Below are 22,186 nucleotides of genomic sequence, written 5' to 3'. Positions count from 1 at the left end.
GAGAAAGAGGAGAAAGAGGAGAAAGAGGAACACTGCTTCAGTGCTGGTGGGAATGCAAACTGGTACAAACACTTTGGAAATCTATCTGGCACTATCTCAGAAAACAGAAAATAGGGCTTCTTTAAGACCCAGCTCCTCCACTCCTTGGAATATACCCAGAAGAAGTTCCAGCACACAACAGGGACATATGCTCTACCATGTTCATAGTGGCCTTATTCATAATAGCCAGAACATGGAAACAGCCTAAGTGTCCCTCAGTAGAAGAATGGATAAAGAAACTGTGGTACATATACACTATGGAATACTACTCAGCTATTAAAAACAAGGAATTTCCAAAATTTGTGGACAAATGGATTGAACTAGAAATTATCTTAATGAGTGAGTTTACCCAGAAGCAGAAAGAGACAAATGGTATATACTCACTTATATCTGGACACTAGCCCAAGGGACGTGTCCCATGAAAGTCTTCACTTATCAGGAAAGTAGGACAGAGGGGAGGACATCCTATTGGGACTTTAGGCAAGAGAAGCATGGGAGAATGGGAAACTAGAAGGATCCAGAGGGTCCTAGAAACCTACAAGAAGAACATTATGATAGGCAGATTTGGGCCCAGGGTCCTGCTCAAACTATGGCACCAGCCAAAGACAATACGTGCAGTAAACTTTGAACCCCCACCCAGATCTAGCCAATGGTGAGGACATTCTCCACAGTTGAGTGGAGAGTGGGGACTGGCTGTCCCAAGAACTCTAGAGCCCCATATTTGACCATGTCCCCAAGATGGGGAGGCCTGGTGAAACTCAGAGGAAGGATAGCAGGCTACCAAGAAGAGACTTGATACCCTATGAGCATATACAGGGGGAGGAAGTCCCCCTCAGTCACAGTCATAGGGGAGGGGAGTAGGGGGAAAGCAGAAGGGAGGGAGGAATGGGAGGATACAAGGGATGGGATAACTATTGAGATGTAATATGAATGAATTAATAAAAAATAAAATAAAGGACATTTATCGACTTTCTACAGTTAGAAGCAACAGAATAGAGTATCAATCTAGTATTGTAGAGACCTAGACAGTAAGAATTCTGATGGTGACACAGGCCTCTTTCATACATTCTTCTCTCATTGCCTTTTAAAAAACTGACCAAAAAACGTAACAGCCAATTTTATCATATAGCTACATGGGATGGACATGGTCCACTCTCTGTAACATCATGGTAATTACAAGAAAAAGTTGCTGGTGAAGTTGGTTTCTAAGTAGTTTCCTATAATGTTTTGTTATGGTTAAATTCCTACCTCCATCTCTGTCTTCTCCATTCAGCAAAGCATTCAACATCCCACTTTATATGAAAGTAGACTAAAGCCGTCTTTCAGGATGACTTGAGTTATTTCCATTATACCATCTTAAAGCCATGCTTAGGGCTGAGGCGGTGGTTCAGAAGGTAAGAATACTTGTTGCTTCCCTTCTAGCTATACCTAGCGAAGCACAACTATCTGTAACTCCAGCTCCAGAAATATTTAACCCTTTCTTCTGTCCTCTGGGTTCACCTGCATATATGAGCAAAAAGCCACACATGCAGACACACATACACATAAATATAAAGTGTTGCTAAGATTCTAACTCAATAAACAAGTACCAAAATACTTAAGTGTCAAAAATACAGGATAAAGAACTCGAAAGTCTAGTTTTAGAGATGATTAATGACCTCCAGTTGGACTCAAATGAACAGAAAAACAAATTCAAGAAGTCTGTTCAGAGATAGAATGAGAAACTCAGTAACTTATATAGAAAATACAACTGAAGGGATGGGATAACAAGAGATGTAATATGAATAAATTACTAAAATATATTTTAAAAAGAAAATACAACTAAATAAAAGAGCTAGGCAAAGAAAACCAGTAAGTCAAAATTAAAAAGGCAAATGACCACTGGACCCAGGCAGAAATGAGGTGATATAGTCGTGAATGAAGACTATGAGTGTGGTAGGACAGACAAGGACTTTGAGTGTCACACATCATCTCTTTTAAGGAGCATCACAAGTTTCATAGTCCATCTATGAATAAGGAAAAGAACCTGCAACAAACTGAATGCCCAGAGGCATACTTATGAAGATTGAACATACACAACTACAACAAAAAAAAATTACATGTTCTAAAATTGGGTAGCGGATTGGATTGCAAAATATAGGTGGAAATGTGGAGAGGGATACCATACAAGGAAAGTCTTCAGAGGGGACATATGGAAGCCTACTGAAACAGGTAATCAATACAAGTACAGCAGAGTGACCATGTAATAAAACAACACCTGCCCCCTCCAAATAGGCACCAACTGTTTCCTAATAACAAGTAGTTCTAAAACTGGGTGCAGTGGCACATACCTGTAACCCATGAGTCAGGGAGGCAAAGGCCAGTGGATCTCTGTTAGTTCGAGGCCACCATGACCAACAAAGTGAGTCCAGGACAGCTAAGGCTACAAAGAAACACCCTGTCTCCAAAAACAGACTGAAGGTATCCCACACACATACACACCCTTAACACTACAGGCCACTGGTAATGCTACTGGTTGCCCAATAAAACTTGACAGTAAAATCTCAAGGTAGTTTTAATTGGTGGAATGCACCACCAAATTATGCCACAGAATATGGAAAATACCTAGCTAGTGCTGAACTGGAAGCTTCACTGTTACTGGCTATGTTTTGTAGTGCCACACACACTACCAGAGGTGCAACAAAATCATCATGCTAACCCATATACTAACATTGTATTGTACAAAATCAACCTTTCTGCAAAATGTTCTGGTGCAAAAATTACACAAGTGTTATGGGAGTAGGAAAGTACTCTTTGACTTGATTTAAAGCCCACTCCATTAGATGGATCCCATACTTGACACTGTTAATCAGGCCAAGAATTAAAGATTATATAAGTCCAAAGCTGTAGGGGAAATCCAACTAGTGTGATTCTGCTGAATGAACATAGAAAAAAAATGACTCCTATGACAGATTGCTATACTCATTGATGAGTGCATCACTCAAGCATCATCATGGAATCTCCTTACAGTCAGTGGTAATTAAGACCGTGGATAAGTGGATAAGATTCACTGAGCAAGAGACTGCAGTGCTCAACCCTAAATGAGATGACTATATTGTATCTCTCCCCTCAGGGATCAGGGATCTACATGGAAGAACAGGCAGAAAGAATCAAACTAGAGCTGGAAAAGGACTTCAACCAAACAGCCATTTTGGAAACACAACAGAGCAGATGCACAAAGGAATTCACAGATGAATGCACATGTCTTGTACAACCTCTAGTCTGTCAAAATCCCAGCATGGAGAAGGGGACATGAGTTGAGATCGCGGCCCTATCCAAGAATTGATAGCTGTTGCAAAAAGGAAAAATCCATTTTCTTCAGTGGAGTAACACTGATTAGATCACACACAAAGGCAGGCTACACATTCAGAAATAGTCAGCTGACAGAAAGGAGACTCCCACTTTTAAATATTTTTCATGTTTATTTAAAAGATATTATGAACATGAAGTGCAGATCATGGAGAGGTGGAGGACAATCTGGGAAGTGTTGGGGGAAGGGAAAGAATATGAACATAAGAGAAATGTACAAAAATTATCAGATAGTAAATAAAAGCATTAAGCAAAAATTCAAAAAATATTTTCACATAAATGAAGATTTACATACAGAAGAATTTCTTATAATCAGAAAATAGTGTATTTCTTCAAAAGGCTGCTTTAATTTAAAACAACCACTAATGTTGGACTAGAACACTAAAAATTTCTAGCAATGCACCATTGGGCTATTTTCTGTAATTTTCTTAAAACAAAGAGAGTCTTTCCTCCTGAACTACTACACCATTATAAGATAAAATCTTATATCATTTATTGGAAACTATTCAAAGTAAAAATCAGAAAGTATATGGATATGAGATACAGACAGGCATTTTACAAACATAATCAGTTCTGAAAACATAAACACAGTATCCAAAAGAAGAAAGTACACCACCAACACGGGAACAGCAGTTGTTTTCTACCTTTTTTTCACCACTGCCACTGCCTCACACCATAAGAATATTTTATCACACATTGCTAGATGAAGAGATTATTAAAATTTATCATTTAAAGTATAGTTTCTCATTGACGCTCATTGAATTGTACTGATAAAACTTGCAAATTTAGTCACTTTAATTTAGGGATCATTTACAGGGCCACAATATAGTATGAAAAAAATAGGAAAGTAGAATATGCAGGGTAACTGAAAGTTACTTAAAGTGCATACTGATGTACAAGGATACTCTTGTTATTACATACAGGATTATGGACTAAATCCATATGAAAAGGCCCTGAGTGTAATCTCTATCACCACAAAAGAACAAAACAAAACAAAACCCACCCCCCAAACAACTAACAAAACAAACAAAAAACATAACCAGAACCACTACCACAAGCCTAGCTCAATGTAGAAGAAATAACAGTGCCATAAAGTTGTTACTTTCTCGTTAACACATTCCAAACTCAACATGTCTTAAGTAAAATTCATGAGAGTTCAGAGTAAATGCAACGTTTTCATCTCGAGATACAAAAACACGACCTCTATTTCCCTGCTACATAGCAAACTCCTTTTCCTCTCTCAATTTTCTCTGATGCTTTTCTTTGTTCAATTACTATTTTTCCAGACTTTGAGCTACTTCCATATTTGCCCAACATTTCTATTTTTGCTATTTTTAACAGGTCTAACCCATAGTCCATTTATATTCCCTGGAAGACAAATTTCCGGATTGCAGATATTATGCCTTGGCTACCTTGGTATCATACATAGACCTGAATCACAGAAACATTTATCAAAAATTTTACCCACTACTATCTCCTTGCGAGGTATAGCAGCAAGTACATGATATGTATTACTTTACACTGTAGGATGTGTGCAATCACAGAAGACTTCAATAGCATCCAGCTACAAGAATATCACACCTATAAGCCCTTTCATATTCCCAATCTCCTCTGTAGAGCTTACCTACTTATTTTATCTTTCTGTTTTATGATACAGATAACAATTGGTGAGGTAAATTTTAATTATGTTTACATTTGATTCCACCAGTAACTTTGTATTAAAGTCAAGCCCAGTAAATCTCAGCAGTGATTACCTCCAATAAGACTACATTAGGCTTGCTTAAGCACTTGGATGAGTTGTCAAGGAGCTTTCATATTTTGGAGACATTACTCTGAAAAGAAAGTATCTAAATGATCAGAGTTTTAAATCTAGAAACATCACTTTAAATGAAAAATACTATACTAACTGAACAGAAATCTTTGACAGCTTCCATGGAGTCAAAAATGTTCTTCACACACAGATTTTACTCAAGAATATCAAAGTATCAGTTTCTCTTTAAAATGTAAACAAAACCATGTAAAATATATTTTAATACTTATATCTAACCTTTAAAATCATACTTGGGATGTGACTGTTGAACTAACATATGCAAAAGTTTTTTAAAGCTCTTGGTGTTGAGAATAGAATCCAGGCCCTTGTGCATGGTTTGCACTCACTGTATACTGAGCTACATCCTCAGAACTCATATATACATTTTTACTGAATAGCTATTTAAAAAGTGTTTTTAAAAATAGCTATCTCCTATACCCACCCAGTGTTCATAATAACACAGTTCCAACATTTTAAATGTGACTTTATCTTCTGCCCTTATTCTAAGTGTGAACTGGAACATAAGACTGCGGGGAGCTCTCAAGAATTCTAATTATCCTAATTTGAATCTTTCTGTATCTCTAGTACCTAGATTAGGGAATGTGATTACCAGTCTACCTGCCATTGTAATTTGACTTCAAGTCCTAATATCACCACTACTAAAAACAAAGCCACAAGAGACAGATCTAAAATAATAGAACACATAATTAGGTATTAGCTTACCATTCTTTCCTGGTGGCTGCAACACATCTCCTGTGAGGTAACACCATCCAACTGGGAAGATGTCCCGGGAGTCATATTTACACCAATAATCAAATGTTCCACTCCACCCATCAAAAGTAACATGAATTTGATCTCCCTTGACAGCTCCAATTGTGGCAGGACAGATCATAAAGGGATTTTTTCTATCAACAGCTTCAATTTTCATCCCAACTTTAAAATTATTCAAGGGGGGCGGTAGTGGTTCCTACAAAAACATTTTAAAAATTTCACAGTTAAGATATATTAAGAACGATCTTTTTAGTGTGTTCTTTTATAACACTTGGTAACCAAAAATTGGGCTTGATATTTATCAGGAAGAAAGATATTCTTAAAAGTTACAAACTATTCTTTAGACATTTCACTTCTTTCCTACACAGCCAAGAATCTAGACAGAAACAAAATTAGCCTGATCAATCCATTCATACAAGAAATATGTTCTATTATGTCGCAGAAATTGTTTCACTGACAAACAAAAATATTAAGTATTTCTTCTAGGGAAGTATCAGTTTAAAGATTATGAGTCTGGCTGCAAGAAAGAAGAGACAGAAAACTAAAGGATAGGGTTTTTTTCTGAAGAGATAAAAAAGAAAGGCCTCTGGGAAATCAGTCACAAAACAAGAAAGACTGTTGAAGAGCATGGTCATGCAGAAAGACTATGCAGGGGAAAGTAGGATGTAATTCTAGAGCTTGGGATGGGATGGGGCCTGAACCATAATCTCCATCAGCTATTCCTGCAGAAAACAAACTAGCAATCTTAGCTAGAAGGAAAATCTGCAGTTCCTGCATACCCTAATTCCAACGGGAACATCTAGTGTGACAATGACTCCTCATACATAGCAGGTCTTTTTGCCACTGCCAGTATTTTAGCTTGTTAAAAGTTAGGTGTCATATTGGGAAAAGTTTGTTGTTTGATACTTAGCTACTCTGGGGACTTGAAATCATAAACAGAAATTAATAGCAAGAGAAGTTACAGAAATATAAATATGGAGAGACAGAGAGAATATATATAACAATACATTCTTGAGTGGTCAGTGGCTCAATGAAGAAATCAGGGAGGAAATAATAAATTCCTTAAATTAAATGAAATGCAACACAACTTACCAATCAGATATTTGTCAGTTCTAAGAGGGATGTCTAAACAGGGATGGTGGGAGGGAGGACGGAGAGACTGATTGGCTGATTTGTAGATTAGGGAGATGGCTCAGTTAGTAAAATACTTGTAAATGTGAGCGCCTGAATTTGCATCACTAGAATCCATGTAAAACAACAAACCTGGTTGTATATCTCTGTACTCTCGGGGATGGTGAGATGGGAATTGGAGACAGGCCAGGCCCTGGAAGCTCATGAGACAGCATAAGTGGCTAAGTTCCAGGCAAATGAGAGATACTATCTCACATAAAAATTGGAAGGCATCTGGAGATGAAAACTCAAGGTTGTTCTTAGACATAAACATGTATATCATGCATGCAACGCATTTATACATTTTTTTAAAAATCAGAGAGATATAAAATAACTAACCTAATGATGCACCTAAAAAGTCTTTAGAAAAGAAGAATAAGTCATGTCTGGTGATTCATACTTGTATTTTCAAATTAGGGAGGCGAAGGCCAGAGGATTGTGAGTTTGAGGTCAGCTTCAAGTACATAGCAAGATTTTTGTCTTAAAACAAAAACAAAAACCAAACAAGAAAAGTAAAACCTAAAATTAGTAAAAGGGAAAAGAAGATAAGAGCTATAATTAATGAAATGAATACAGCCCTGGCTGTCCTGGAACTGTCTGTACACCAGACTGGCCACAAACTCAGATTCATCTGCCTCTGCCTCCAGAGTGCTGGGATTAATAACCTGGAAAAGACTTGTTTATTTATATATTTATTTGTTTTATTCTTTTAGGCCAGGCATCATGGCACACAGCTTTAATTCATATTTAATTCAATGCCTTGAGAACAACCCAGCCTGGTCTACAGAATAAGTGCAAAGATTTATTTTTAAAACAAAACCAAGGACATCATGCCTTCAGCCAACTTAACCAAAAGAAAGATAGACGTCACAGAGGATCATTCTGAAACTTATAACCCAGTAAAGTTTAAAACATGTATGGAAAATAAAAGTTTTTAGATGGTGATCCTCTAGCAATATAGGACCAAGAAGATATTTTAAGATAGTAACACGCATATATTTGCAACAAGACAACAGCAGTAATGGAGTGTCTAGCTGAAGACAAGCCCAAGAATAGATGAATTCACTGAAGAAATAGACTAGTTAGTACTTGAAGACCTAATGCTAATGCTTCTCATATTTTATAAGATAAAAAGGTATCAAACACTGCCAAACTCATGTACAAAGCCAGTCTTACCCTGATATGTAACCCTGATAAAGATAAACAAAATGAAATTTCCTCAATGAATGTAAATGCATGGATTTTCAACAAAATATTTCAAAACCAAATTCAGATACACATTAAGTAGATGACACCCATGAATGAGTTGTTTTTGTATCAGCATTATAAGAATGGTTTGACGTATGCCAATTTGAAAATATAATAGTAACATAAAATGGGGCAAAATTCACATTATCAACCCAAGACACACAGAAAAGGCCTTTGATAACTTTTTAAAAACCCTTCATGAATAAATTTTTAAACAAACTGGGAATAGAAGAAACACATAAACATAATAAGCCATATTCAACACTACAGTTACTGAGGAAAACAATTGAAGGCAGTCCTTCTAAAATCAAGAATGAGAGACAAGAGTGTCTGTACTTTCTTTACTTGTATTCAATACAGAGACTGAATGCTCAGCCGAAACAGTAAGGGAACAAACAGGAAGGGAAAAGTAAAATAATCCTTATTTGCAAATAATATATCCATATTAAAAAAGATCTTAAGCACTCCTTGATAAAATTCTTAGTCTGAAAAACACTATCAGGAAAATAGTGGGAGGCACCACCAACATAGAAAAATAAGTACTATTTTAACATAATAACAATAATAAGTAGATTGAAAAGAATTAGAAGAAAGTTCCATTTAGGAAAGGCTAAAAATGTCAGGCATAAACATAGCAAGAGAGTTAAAGACTTGTACATAGAAAACATTAAGGTAACTTGGCTAGTTTTATGTCAACTTGATATAAGCTGGGTTCATTTGAAAAGAGAAAACCTCCAATGAGAACATACCTCTATAAAACTGGCCTGTATACTCAGAGGAAGGATAGCAGACTACCAAGAAAAGACTTGATATCCTAGCATCATATTCAGGGGGAGGAGGTCCCCCACAGTCACAGTCATAGGGAAGGGGAATGGGGTGAAAACGAGAGGGAGGGAGGGAGGGAGGGAGGAATGGGAGGATGCAGGAGATGAGATAGCAAATGAGATGTAATATGAATTATTTCATTTTTCAATAAAAATGTGTTAAAAATAAATAAAACTGGCCTGTAGGTATTTTACTTAATTAATTATTGACAGAGGAATACATTTTAATTAGTGAATGGTGTGTGAGGTTCAGCCCATTGTGGGATATGCCATTCCTGAGCTGGTGGTCCTGGGTGCTTATAAGAAAGCAGACTGCCTCTTCAACAAATGGTGCTGGTCTAACAGGATGTCTACATGTAGAAAAATGCAATTAGACCCCTATTTGTTACCATGCACAAAACTCAAGTCCAAGTGGATTAAAGACCTCAACCTAAAACCACAGACATTAACCCAGTTAGAGGAAAAAGTGGGGAAGAGTCTGGAACTCATAGGCACAGGAGACAACTTCCTGAACAGAACACCAACAGCCCAGGCCTTAACGTCAACAATTAATAAATGGGACCTCATGAGGCTGAGAAGCTTCTGTAAGGCAGGTGACACTGTCAAGAGAACAAAGCGACAGCCTACAGACTGGGAAAAGATCTTCACCAACTCTTCATCTGACAAAGGTCTAATATTCAAAATATATAAAGAACCCAAGAAATTAAACACCACCAAACCAAATAACCCAATAGAGAAATGGGGCACTGAGCTAAACAGAGAATTCTCAACAGAGGAATATCAAATGGCTGAGAAACACTTAAAGAAATGTTCGACCTCCTTAAGTCATCAGAGAAATGCAAATCAAAACGACACTGAGATTCCATCTTACACCCACCAGAATGGCTAAGATCAATAACTCAACTAACACCTCATGCTGGCGAGGGTGTGGAGAAAGAGGAACACTCCTGCATTGCTGGTGGGAATGCAAACTAGTACAACCACTTTGGAAAGCTATCTGGTGCTTTCTCAGAAAAATGGGAATAGGGCTTCCTCAAGACCCAGCTATTCCACTCCTTGGAATATACCCAGAGGATGCACTACCACACAACAGGGACATATGCTCAACCATGTTCATAGCTGCCTTATTCATAATAGCCAGAACTTGGAAACAACCTACGTGTCCCTCAATAGAAGAATGGATAAAGAATCTGTGGTACATTTACACTATGGAATACTACTCAGCTATTAAAAACAAGGAATTTCCAAAATTTGTGGACAAATGGATTGAACTAGAAATTGTCATAATGAGTGAGTTCACACAGAAGCAAAAAGAGCTAAATGGTATATACTCACTTATATCGAGACACTAGTCCAAGGTGTACGTCTCCATGAAAAACTGTACCTACCAAGATAGTGGGTAAGAGGGGAGGACATCCTATTGAGACTTTAGGTGTGAGAAGCCTGGGAGAAAGAGGAAATAGAAGGATCCAGCGGGTCCTGGAAAACTACAGGCGAGTCTGGGCCCTGGGGTCCTCCGCAAACTATGGCAACAGCCATGGAAAAAATAGGCTGTAAACCTCGAACCCCTACCCGGACTAGCCGATGGACATTCTCCACTGTTGAGTGGAGAAGGAGATCTAACTTTCACACAAACTCTGGTGCCCCATATTTGAACATGTCCCTTGGATGGAGATGCCCGGTGGCACTCAGAGGAAAGATAATAGGTCACCAAGGAGAGACTTGATACCGTATGAGCATATTCAGGGGGAGGAGGTCCCCCTCAGACACAGACTTAGGGGAGGGGAGGGGAGTAGGGGGGAAGTGAGAGGAAGGGAGGAATGGGAGGATACATGGGATGGGCTAACAACTGAGATGTAATATGAATAAATTAATTTAAAAAAAAAAGAAAGCAGACTGCCAACTATGAGGAGCAAACCAGTAAGCAGCAGTACTACTGCTCTATGGCTTCTGTATCAGCAACTCCTGCCCTTACCTCCTGCTCTTTTGAGTTCTTGCCCTGAGCTCCTTCTGGGATGACCTGTGATAGGAAGTATATGCCTCTGTGGTCATGGTGTTTCTTCAGAGTAATAGAAATTCTAACTAAGACTGCAATGAAAAAAGAAACTTTACAAGATACCAGAAGACAGGAAAAGAAACCTCTGTGGTTGTCATGGATTGACAGTATGAATATTGTGATAATGTTCTTACCACTAAAAGAAATCTGCAGATTCAATGTAATTCTACATCAAAATTCTAATGACATTCTTTTTAAACCTTCCTATTTCTTTACTTGTGTATAGGGGGATATTCATGCCACGGTATTTATGAGGAAACCAGAGAACAGTTTGGAGGAGCCAGTTTTCTCCTCTGACCGTGGGGGTTCAGAGGATAACTCTCAAATTGTAAGGTTGGCTGGCTAGTGGCTTTTCCCATCAAGCCAATTCTTCACCATCCCCAATGGCATTCTTAGCATGAATAGAAAATTATCCTGAAAATTTTACATAAGTAAAAAATATTTCTTAATACCAAAGCAATGCTGGGGGAAAAAGAATGGAGGAACCATAGTACTTATTTTTCTGTTCTTTTAAGACAGTGTTTATCAGTGTAGCCTTGGCAGTGCTGGACTTGCTTTTTAGACTATGCTGGCCTGGAACTCACAGAGATCCACCTACCTCTGCCACCCCTGGGAGGCCAAAATGAACACATAATCTAATGTAATATACAATCCAAAATAAGACTAGTTGGCTACATTTTTGATTCTTCACCACAGTAACAATAGTACGATAGTGAAATAAGAAGCCTCTTCAAATAAGGTGCTGGGAATGTTGGACATCCACATTCAGAAGAATGAAACTAGAGTCCTCTTACTCTGAACAAAATTCAATTCAATACACATCAATCAATCATCTTAAGAAAAGAGACATTAAAACTGCTAGAGAAAAACATAGAAAAATACCTAAGACAGAGTTAAGAGGTGCTATGAACACAACTGAGCAAATATCCTTGTTGTATGATGGGGTGTCTTTCGGGTATATGCTCAGGAGTGGTATAGAACTATTCCAAATTTTCTGAGAAAGTGCCAGATTGCTTTCCAAAGTGGTTTCACAAGTTTGCACTCCCACCAGCAATAAAGGAGTGTTTTCCTTTCTCTTTTGCTCAACTATGTTCATAGAACCTTTATTCCTAATAGCCAGAATCTGGAAACAACCTAGATGTCCCTCAACCAAAGAATGGATAAAGAAACTCTGGCACATTTTTATGCAATGGAATACTATTCATCTATTAATAACAATTAAATTTTGAAATTTGCAGACTAGAAACAATCATCCTTAGTGAGGTAACCTAGACTCAGAAAGGCACTCATGGTATATACTGACTTATTAAAGGATATTACCCCAACATCGACATCCTCTAGGAGAGTCCATCTGGCTGGAGACAGGGACACATGCTGGGACTCAGGCTGGAATCTGGGCTGAGCGGTGAGAGTTGTATGGAAGATTGGGGGAATGGAAGGATCCAGAGGGTTCAGGAGCCCTACTAGGAGACCATTAAGTCCCAAGGATCTGGACTCGGAGAGGGAGAGCTCCCCAAACTGTTGCACAACCAAGGACAATGCATGCAGAGAACCTAGACCCCTTGGTTCTAAGCCAATGGACAACTTATTCTCCACAGTTGTGGTTAGAGCAGGGACTGCCTCCAACATGAACTCTGGTACCCCATTTGATCACTTACTCTTGGTGGGGAAGCCCTGGGGGACACACAGAGGAAGGGGAAGCAGGCTATCCTGGTGAGACATGATAGGCTGTGGTCAGTAATAGGTGAGGAGCATCCCCATCAAAGGTCTAGGGGAAAGGAATAGGGCAGAACAGAGAGGAAGGGTGGGAAGGGGAAGATACAAAGGAGGGGATAACGATCCACATGTAATCAGAATAAAGTATAATGAATTTTAAAATGTATAAAAAAGACAGAGTTAAGAAAGGACTTCCTTTTTAAAAGTTTGATGGGTATGGATGTTTCGCCTGTATCCATTGTCTGTGCACTACATTTGTTCACGGAGCGCATGGAAGCCAGAAGAGGACATTGGATACCCTGGGACTAAAACTACAGATGTAAGCCACTATATAAGAATAGAACTTGGGTCCTATGGAAAAACAAACTTTTAAAGAGGATTCCAAAAACTGAGAATATAGCATCAAGAATTGGCAAATGAGACTATATTAAACAGTAAAGATTCTGCACAGAATTGTCAAAAGGCAGAGACAACATTGCCCTTTTTCTTGGCAAGAGCTAAATACCCAGAATACAAATGGAATTAAAATTAAATATCAAAAGAACAACAAAAATGGTTAATAATTAGGCACATGAATTAAACAGTTCACAAAAGGAGTAGTATAAATGGCCAATAAATCCATAAAAAATAAAACCCTTAGCCATAAAAGAAATGTTTATCCACAAAATGGCTGATTCTCAACTAATGGCCTCATTTTACTATTTGTAAAAACATAACTCACATTTTTTATGAATTGCTGCTATTGGATGAATTTCATCATATTTATTTGGTTAAAATGAGGACAGTAGCATGAATTCTAATATAACAGTCCTTAATCACAGGAAAGTAGGACAAGACACAAAGATCACATACACAGGCTACAAGAAAATATAATGACACAGCACCTACAAGGCAAAGTGAGGCCCCTCAGGAGTGCTGCCCACACTTTCACAGCAGACCTCCAAACTCTAGAACTGATATTTAACTAAACTGAGACATCTAAATGGAAAAACTTTGAAACACTGAAGAATAAAATTGAAGATGACATCAGAAGGGAAGATGTCCAGTGCACATTTAATGGTAGGACTAATATTATAAAAATGATTATCCTACCAAAACAATCTATAAATTCAATGCAATCTCCACCAATATCACAACACAGTTTTTATACAAATCAAAAAAATAATCTTAAAATTCATAAGGAAGCCCCAAATACCCAGGAAGTCAAAACAATCCTGAACAATTAAAAAACACTGCTGGGGGTATCTCTATCCATGATTTCAAGTTACACTATAGAACCATGGCAGTAAAACTGCATGGTACTGGGACAAGAACAGGTACAGTGATCAATGGAAGAGCATTGAGGACCTAGATATAATTACATGTACCTGGGCTGGAGAGATGGCTCAGCCATGAAAGGTTGGGCTCACAGCCAAAAATAATGACATGTACCTAACAAAGATGCCAAAACATACACTAGAGAAAAGAGCACTATTTAAACAAACTGTATTGAGAAAACTGGCTATCTACATATAGAAGAATAAAATTTGATTCTTCTCTCACCTTGCACACAAATCAAGAGGACAGACATGTTTTGTAACTTTCTTACCTTCTTAAAGAACACTGCGGGGGCCAGTTCAGATCCAGTTAGTGTCCGTAGTAAGAACATGGGCCATGATGAAACATTCATTCTGTATCCTGTTTTATAAATTAGATGTCATGAAAACCTGGGACACTATGATAATAGACAACAAATGGGTTACACTCGCCAACCCTCTTCAGAGAATGACTTGCTAAGGACTTGAGTAAAAGGAGAGGAATCTTCTTGAGTATACAGTCACCACTCAGATGTCTGGAAACAATGTCAGTGGAACCAGAAACTTGTATTTTAGAGAAGCCATTGAATAGGGTTTTCCAACAAATGTGCTAATGTTGGGTTCAGGCCATGATGATACAGGTAACTCACACCACAGCTCAGAGAGCTTTTGTTCTACCACTACCAACCTAACAAATGGGAAAATGTTACAAAAGGCTTCTGGCCAGTTTTCTTGTAGTTCCTGACTTCTCCCCTTTCAGAAAAACCATGTCTGTTGAACTTCACAAATGCACATATACAAAGTGCATCTTATTCTAAGTTTTCAAAGGAGAAAAACTGTGAATACACATTCTAGTTAACAATATGCATGCTTAAGTATTTAAGGGAAGTATATTAATATCAACTACTCTGGGATACACAAAAGAAGACAGATGGACAGACAGATCAGTAATAAACCAAGTACAGAAAAATAATGAGTTAGTAGTAATGGATATACAAACTAAACTTCCTTGACATTTTGTATATGTTTGAAACTTTTCATAAAATATTAGGAAAAAGACGTCTCTTCCTTTATCAAGTTTTATACATTCTAAGCACATCTTAAAATTTGTAACAGAAGTTACCTAAACAGGCTTGTTTAGAAATTTCACCAACTTACATCAGCATTTGGCATATGCAGCAAGGAGTACAAGTTTGCTAGTTTCACTGTTTTCTGAGGCAATTGTTTTCACTCAAAGCCTGCCTGCCCCAATGCTAGAATTGGGAAAAGGTTATGTGCATTCTTGACAGATTCACTAAGGTAGAGAAGCACGTGAACCACTGGCAAGAGAGCTATAAACAGGGAAAGACATGCAAACAAAAAACCTTGAAACCTACAAAGTCATCCTCAAATAATCTTTTACTGAAATTACCCAAAATATAACCAGGAAACATATGGTAATAATGGAAATGGATCAAGTGGTTGTTACTCAGTGCTTATTGCCAAGCCTGACCACCTGAGTTGGCTACTTAGAACGTGGCACAAGGAAGACTATTGACTTCTCCAAGTTGAACCCTGATATGTGTGTGTATGGACACATAATTAATAAGTGTAAATGAAATACAATTTTAAGAACCTTTTTGTGTGGTGGCACTTACGATTAACCTCAACAATGGAAGCTGAGGCAGGAGGAACGATCGGTCAAGCCAACCTGAGCTACATTACTGAGATCCAGTCACAAAACAACAAAGAAAAATTAAACGTAGTTCTGACCAATTTCTAACCAATGAAGCAGGCTTCCACTAATCAATGAAGCACATTGCCAGGAAGCTTCAGTGTATTCCTTTTAAAATTGCTTTAGCATAAATCTTTTTGGTACTAAGAATTGAATACGGTTTTATGTGAATGTTAAGAATGTGCTCTTATTACTGGGTTACACCCTAGCCATTAAACTATATCAATTTTAATTAACAAAACTTGAAAACACATTACTATTTGTTCTCAGTATTCTGTATTACTATTTCTTTGGGGGATACTTTACTAAGAAAAATTTTTTCTGAGTTTTACACTAATTCTTATCTTAAGCATTGTAAAGAACAAAAGTATAGCATTGAAATTCACTGAGAGTGCAGAATGATGACTAAATAAATCAATCACTTACTTTCTACAGATTATCTGGATATTCCTCGGTTTACAAAGGATTTATTTCAAAAGTATGTCACAAGCTTTTTGCATTTTAAAAACAGCCCAAATTGAACAGTACACGTTCTCGAATTTGAAACCTTCCTTTGCCATAGTGTCCTGTTCATGCACTAACAGTAACTATGTCCCATGGTGTCCAATGGTTAGGACTGGAAGAACTCTCCCAGTCTGTAAAGTACCAATTCTTGTACCCCTCCCATAATACGAATCTCACATGCTTCCTGTCCTCATCCCCAAAGTGCTGAAAGGCTCAATGGACAGTATCAAGGTGTATCACTCATATAAAATGTTACAGGCTTTAAAGAGTTTCTGAATTTACATGCATGACCTAAAAAAACTTCCTTGGTATTTTAAATTTGAAGATTAATATAACATGTGTTCAAAAATGAGGCCTTTCAGCACACTTGTGCAATATGTATACATTTTTATATTTATATTTTATACATATATATTTTATACATATTATATTTATATTTTATATGTATAAAAGTGAGTTGGTACTGAGTTCCTCTCAGTATCTTTTTTTATGTTATTTATTATTTATACAGCATGTGTGCCTGCAGTCCAGAAGAGGGCACCAGGTCTCACTATAGATGGTTGTGAGCCACCATGTGGTTGCTGGGAATTGAACTCAGGACCTTTGGAAGAAGAGACAGTGCTCTTAACCTCTGAGCCATCTTTCCAGCCCCTGATCATATATCCTTTACAGTAATTCTCTGACCATCTACTTACAAGAAGGCCTAAATGAATTTAAAAGGACACTTAAAACCACCTCTAATAATAGCTTCCTAGTAAGACTGTGATATTTCACGAACTGTTTATCCTTACCTAATGGAGGCTGAAGTAAATCTCCTTCTTGTTCACATGTCCCAACAGGCTGTATGTCTGATGAATCAACAAGTCTCCAAAAATCATTCTTATTGTCACTACCATCCAGTCGTAAACGTAATCTGGCTCCAGTAGTTCCAATAACAGAAGCAACACACACTGAAGCAGTATTGCGAGGGTCACGGGCTTCCAATTTCATACCGACTTGGAATTCATTACTTGGTGGAATCTTAGACTATGTATAGATAACGTTGTGTTAAAATGCATGAACTATTATATAAGAAAGACAGATGGCAATTAATGTTACCAGAATGCTTAGGAGCAGATGATGAATGAGGTCAGTGGTCCAAGGATCAAGGCAATGTCTCCCCTTTGACTGACATGTGGCATGAAAACACTGGACCTCACTAGTCTCACTCTTCTCCATATCCAGAGAACCCAAATATAGCCTATAAAATACATCCTGAAAGACTTTTAAAAATAATCATCTCATTAAGCTATTCCTCTTAAAATGAGCAAGCTAGAAGTCCTATCAAAGCCTATGATATAAAGTTCCCTGAACATTTCAAACATCCCTACATACTTTAGACCTTGATCTCATAGGTTCCTCTATCTACCCTGCACTCTAGCTTCTCTGTGTCATGTCTTGATGCTCAAATTATTTTGGATGCTTTCTTTCTTCTCATTCTAACAATCTTAAATAGCATCTCCTCCATGAGCCCTCTCAGTATAGGGTTATCATATTTCTTATAATCCTTCACTATTTCTGTCTTTCTTTCCATATTGGTAATTTTAAAGGCTTAGTATATATATTTTAAAACTTACTCCAACTAGATCATCTGGTTATGAGTGGTGCAAACACAGTCCCACCTTTTCCTCATACTACTAGCACACTGTAACTACACAGACAGACATCCTTCTACAGGGTAATGGAGTACGTTCCTGTATAAAATATCAACAGTTATGGCATACCTGTCTAAAGTATTCTGAAGGGGCACTTACAGATCCAGTCTCTTTCAAATACTTGTCCCAATCAAAATAATCTGGAAAAAAACATAAAAATACAGTTGGCTTGGAATATATATATGTCATACCTAGGACAAGGAGAGGTATGGAAGGGTTTAAAGAAAGTAAAGGGAAAAGAGAAGTAGTATAATTATATTATCATCTCAAAAATTAAAAAAAAAGTTAAAAAAAGTACTTTCTACAAACCAGGTTCAAACTCCTCAATTTATATTCAGTTATTCATCTTCCTGATAATAATGGTCCCAATAGAAATTATAACTCATATCCTCTCAATGAACTGTGGACTAAAGCAGAGTGATTTTGAAGGAAGGTGTATAGGAGTAGTAGAACCTAGGATTCAATACTCTATATCGCAAGCAAGAAGTGTGGACTTCAGAAACAACTAGTAAGTTTTTATAGACTAGAAAATCTATTTATATGTGTCAAATATAAATTTGTTCAATAGTTGTGTTAACACTCTATCATCCATTAATATGAAAGCACTTTGTTTTTCATTGGGTTCTAAGGGTGTTAGTATGTGTTCTAATAGAACTTTGCCATTGCAATACTTTATAAAAAGAAAAATTTTAAGCAGAATTGTTCTTCATGCACTATTAAATCTCCACCCAAAAAGTCAAGACAAAATAGTAAACTGAAGAGTGCAGTCACTGAAATAGATTATTTAGTGCTGTACATCTTCCATCTAGTATTGCTTGGCTTGTTCGTGGAGTCATCATGACATACCACTATGCTATCAGAAAGTAATGTACTCACTGTCTGTCGAGGCTGGACTGTCAAGACACTTGAGAAACTGCTTTTAAATACTTATATATTTATATATAAGGTTTTATTTCAGCAACCAGGAAGTTTTACTATACTCTTGTTACAGATGTGTAAAATTTTCGACATCTCTTCCCTGAGTGAATCTGCATTGCCAGTTATGATATGCAGTGATATTTATTTATCCTCAGCCTCCATTATGTATGATTTCAATTATTTAGATTCAATTGTAGTCCAAAATATTAATGAGAAAACTCTGGAGATAATTCATAAGTTTTAAATGGTACTAGTGTGATGAAGTCTCACATTCCATCCCATCAAGAATCGTATCCCATTAATACAACCAGCTTGTTAATCACTTAGTAACAAATTTGTCATCAGACTGCCTGATAAGTCATCAAACAGCCAGTGTTCAAATATTTTATCTTACTTTCAACTTAACAATGGCCATAAAGTACAAGAATAGTAATGTTGGAAATTTAGATATCTAGGGAGAAACCGTAAAGTGCTACTCTTTCTTTCAGTGGAAAGGTGAAGAGTCTCAACAATGAAAGGAAAACAGCATGCTGTGTTTCCTGATATTTATTCTGATAGCTGCCAATCGTACTGTGACTTATCTATAAATCAAACCTTACTGTGCATTTGTCTGTAAAGCATATATTACTATCCGGTTCAAGTATCTACTGGGATAGAGTCTTAGAATATACTCCTCCAAGGGAAGGGCTATTCCATCCTTCAAAGGATACACACACATCTACACACAGAGACTTTTACCAATCAAGTTTCTAGAAAATGCAAATAAAAATCCTAGCTGCAGCATGTGTGGATTCCTGTTATATAAACACCAATGCCATGGCTGATGGCAAGATGCCAAAGGAAAGGCCATCTGCTACAAAGTTGGGGGAAACTGTGCACCACCAGCTCCTCCAAGTCAACATGAGCCACTCCCATATACCATAAAGTATCATATGTATATGTAGTTACATGTGTATCTATACGCATATACACACATGCTATACATAAGGTTATATAGTTTTTAATAACAAAACTAGCCAATGAGCTAAAATTACAGTGCGGTTCTGCTTTCACATGATGCAGAGTACTACCACAGCACTGAGAATGCTGAAGCCAAGTGTCAGATTAAATATGTGCCATTTTCAGTATGGCTCTACCTCTCATTATATAACCCTGAGCATATCAGGTCATTTTCTTAGCCTCTGTTATCTCACTTACAATATGTGAAAATTACTACATATGGTACCAGGCGTGTTTGCAATTAAATGAAGTAACACTTATGAGCACTAAATTAATAGTATGGTGTGAAGATTAATGTTAAAACTGTCACTAAAGTTGTAAGTATTAAGCTTTGTCAAAAGTAAAAAGTGAGATCCTCAGGTCCACAATGAAGCTGCAAACTATGTCCATGGTCTCCTAACCTAACAATCAGCTACAGGATTATTTTCTCATATTGTTAGACAATGATAATCTATGGCATATAATATGCAGAGACTTACTTTGCCTCAAAAATTGTTCTTAGCTGCCCAAGTGATAATCACTACCATTTACATAATAGAGACACACAAGGATCCAAGCTTTATCTGATGAGATTTAACACACCCAATACCTGCATCAGTACCACAGTTGAAATTCCTAACCAGCCATCAAGGTCAGTCCAAGGTTTTTTGTTCTTCCTTTGCATCATGTTCTCAGATTATGAGGTCATTGTCTCTTGGAAATGATGTCTGAAAACTGATATATCTCTTCAAAAGACAAGTGCATGTGCACAACTGTGTAATGATTGCTGTACACACACACACACACACACACACACACACACACACACACACACACACACACACACACAGAGTCCATGGGGTCCTTCTTAATTCCTATTAGCCTGTAGTCCACTCTAATTTATACATTCGGTTTAATAAATTGTGGCATGTGGAACATAATCTCTACCAACCTCCTTGATTTTCTCTGGAGTGAATCAGAATTATTATAGTATCTTTTACAAGTGCCTGGCTTGGGTTCATGTACTATGTGAAGACAATGAGCAGGAAATATCTTAGATGCAGTCTCTCAGCTTAACCATCAGCATACACTACTTCACAGCATTTATCACAGCTAGGACTAAGTATTTATGATCTACCTTCCCACTTAAGTTCAGAGAAATAGGAATTAAATCTGTCCTGTTTGGCACTAGGTTCCTATATTGCCCACTAATATGTGCCAAGCATTATCCTAAGTACTACAGATGTACCAGCTTAAAAAAATAGATCAAAATCCTGTCTAACACACATTCATTGATTACTAAAATTAAATGATAGGGTCTATGTCCTGAAATATATCTTCCTACAATTGTCTAGTTGATTAATCTCATTTTTAAAATAAAAATCTGATAAATTTAAATAACGGCAAATTTCTATCATTAAAAATCAGACCAGTTTTGTACTTCTAATTGCAATTTCATGCAATCCTTATCAGCTCATCTTTAAATAAAATTAAAGTTACAATGTTACAGTAAATTTTTTACCTTTTCTACAACTAAGATTTTATGGTACTGGAGTTACTATATACATATTATAACAAAAAACTCATGTGTTCACTATAACACTGAGGAAGAAAAATGGTGTATTAAATTACTTTAAAAAACCTACTGCTTTGCACAGAAGATGTACTTGGATGAGTAGCTTTCTCTTGATAGTCCTTCTTGATATCCACTGATTCTAACCACAAGGAAAGAAGATACCACTGCAATAATCTGAAAGCACTTCAAAAGTTATAAAATTAAATTAACTTTTAATGAGAACCTGCTTTATGATTATCCTTATTTTTATGTTTCCTAACAATTTCTAGTACATCCTACACTTGTCCATTTTGTATATTGTATTTTTCACTACTGAAATAAGAGGTTTATAAAAGCAGGCATTTAATTCTGACTTGCTCAGTACTGTATCCTTACTTCAGAGGCCAGTACCTGGGATATAGAATGCGCTGAAGAATTTGTTGAACAAACATGCCAATATATATAAATGAAGTGTTGATGAATCTTTAAACTGCTTGAAATAATTTCCTAAAAGGAAAGTGATGCTTTCCAGTGCTCAAGACATTC

The 22,186-nt window shown here is 37.0% G+C and overlaps 1 protein-coding gene across 5 annotated transcripts in view; it reads right to left on the bottom strand.

The window, feature by feature from the left end:
- LOC311602556 (sex comb on midleg-like protein 2) overlaps nucleotides 1–22,186 on the bottom strand; it is a 97,731-nt gene that overhangs the window by 63,439 nt on the left and 12,106 nt on the right. For all 5 annotated transcript variants that reach the window (XM_084790811.1, XM_084790815.1, XM_084790814.1 and 2 more), the window contains exons 3-6: nucleotides 18,259–18,329; nucleotides 17,287–17,521; nucleotides 14,571–14,659; nucleotides 5,921–6,164 (exon numbers count right to left, since the gene is read on the bottom strand). In XM_084790811.1, coding sequence (XP_084646937.1) covers nucleotides 5,921–6,164; nucleotides 14,571–14,659; nucleotides 17,287–17,521; nucleotides 18,259–18,329 — 639 coding nt within the window. The remainder of the gene's footprint in view (nucleotides 1–5,920; nucleotides 6,165–14,570; nucleotides 14,660–17,286; nucleotides 17,522–18,258; nucleotides 18,330–22,186) is intronic.

The sequence above is a fragment of the Acomys minous genome, assembly GCF_964271855.1.
Source record: "Acomys minous genome assembly, chromosome: 7".
In the NCBI taxonomy this organism is placed as follows: Eukaryota; Metazoa; Chordata; class Mammalia; order Rodentia; family Muridae; genus Acomys; species Acomys minous.
Note: the sequence above shows the minus strand (reverse complement) of the source record. Positions and strands in the feature narration are given on the sequence as shown.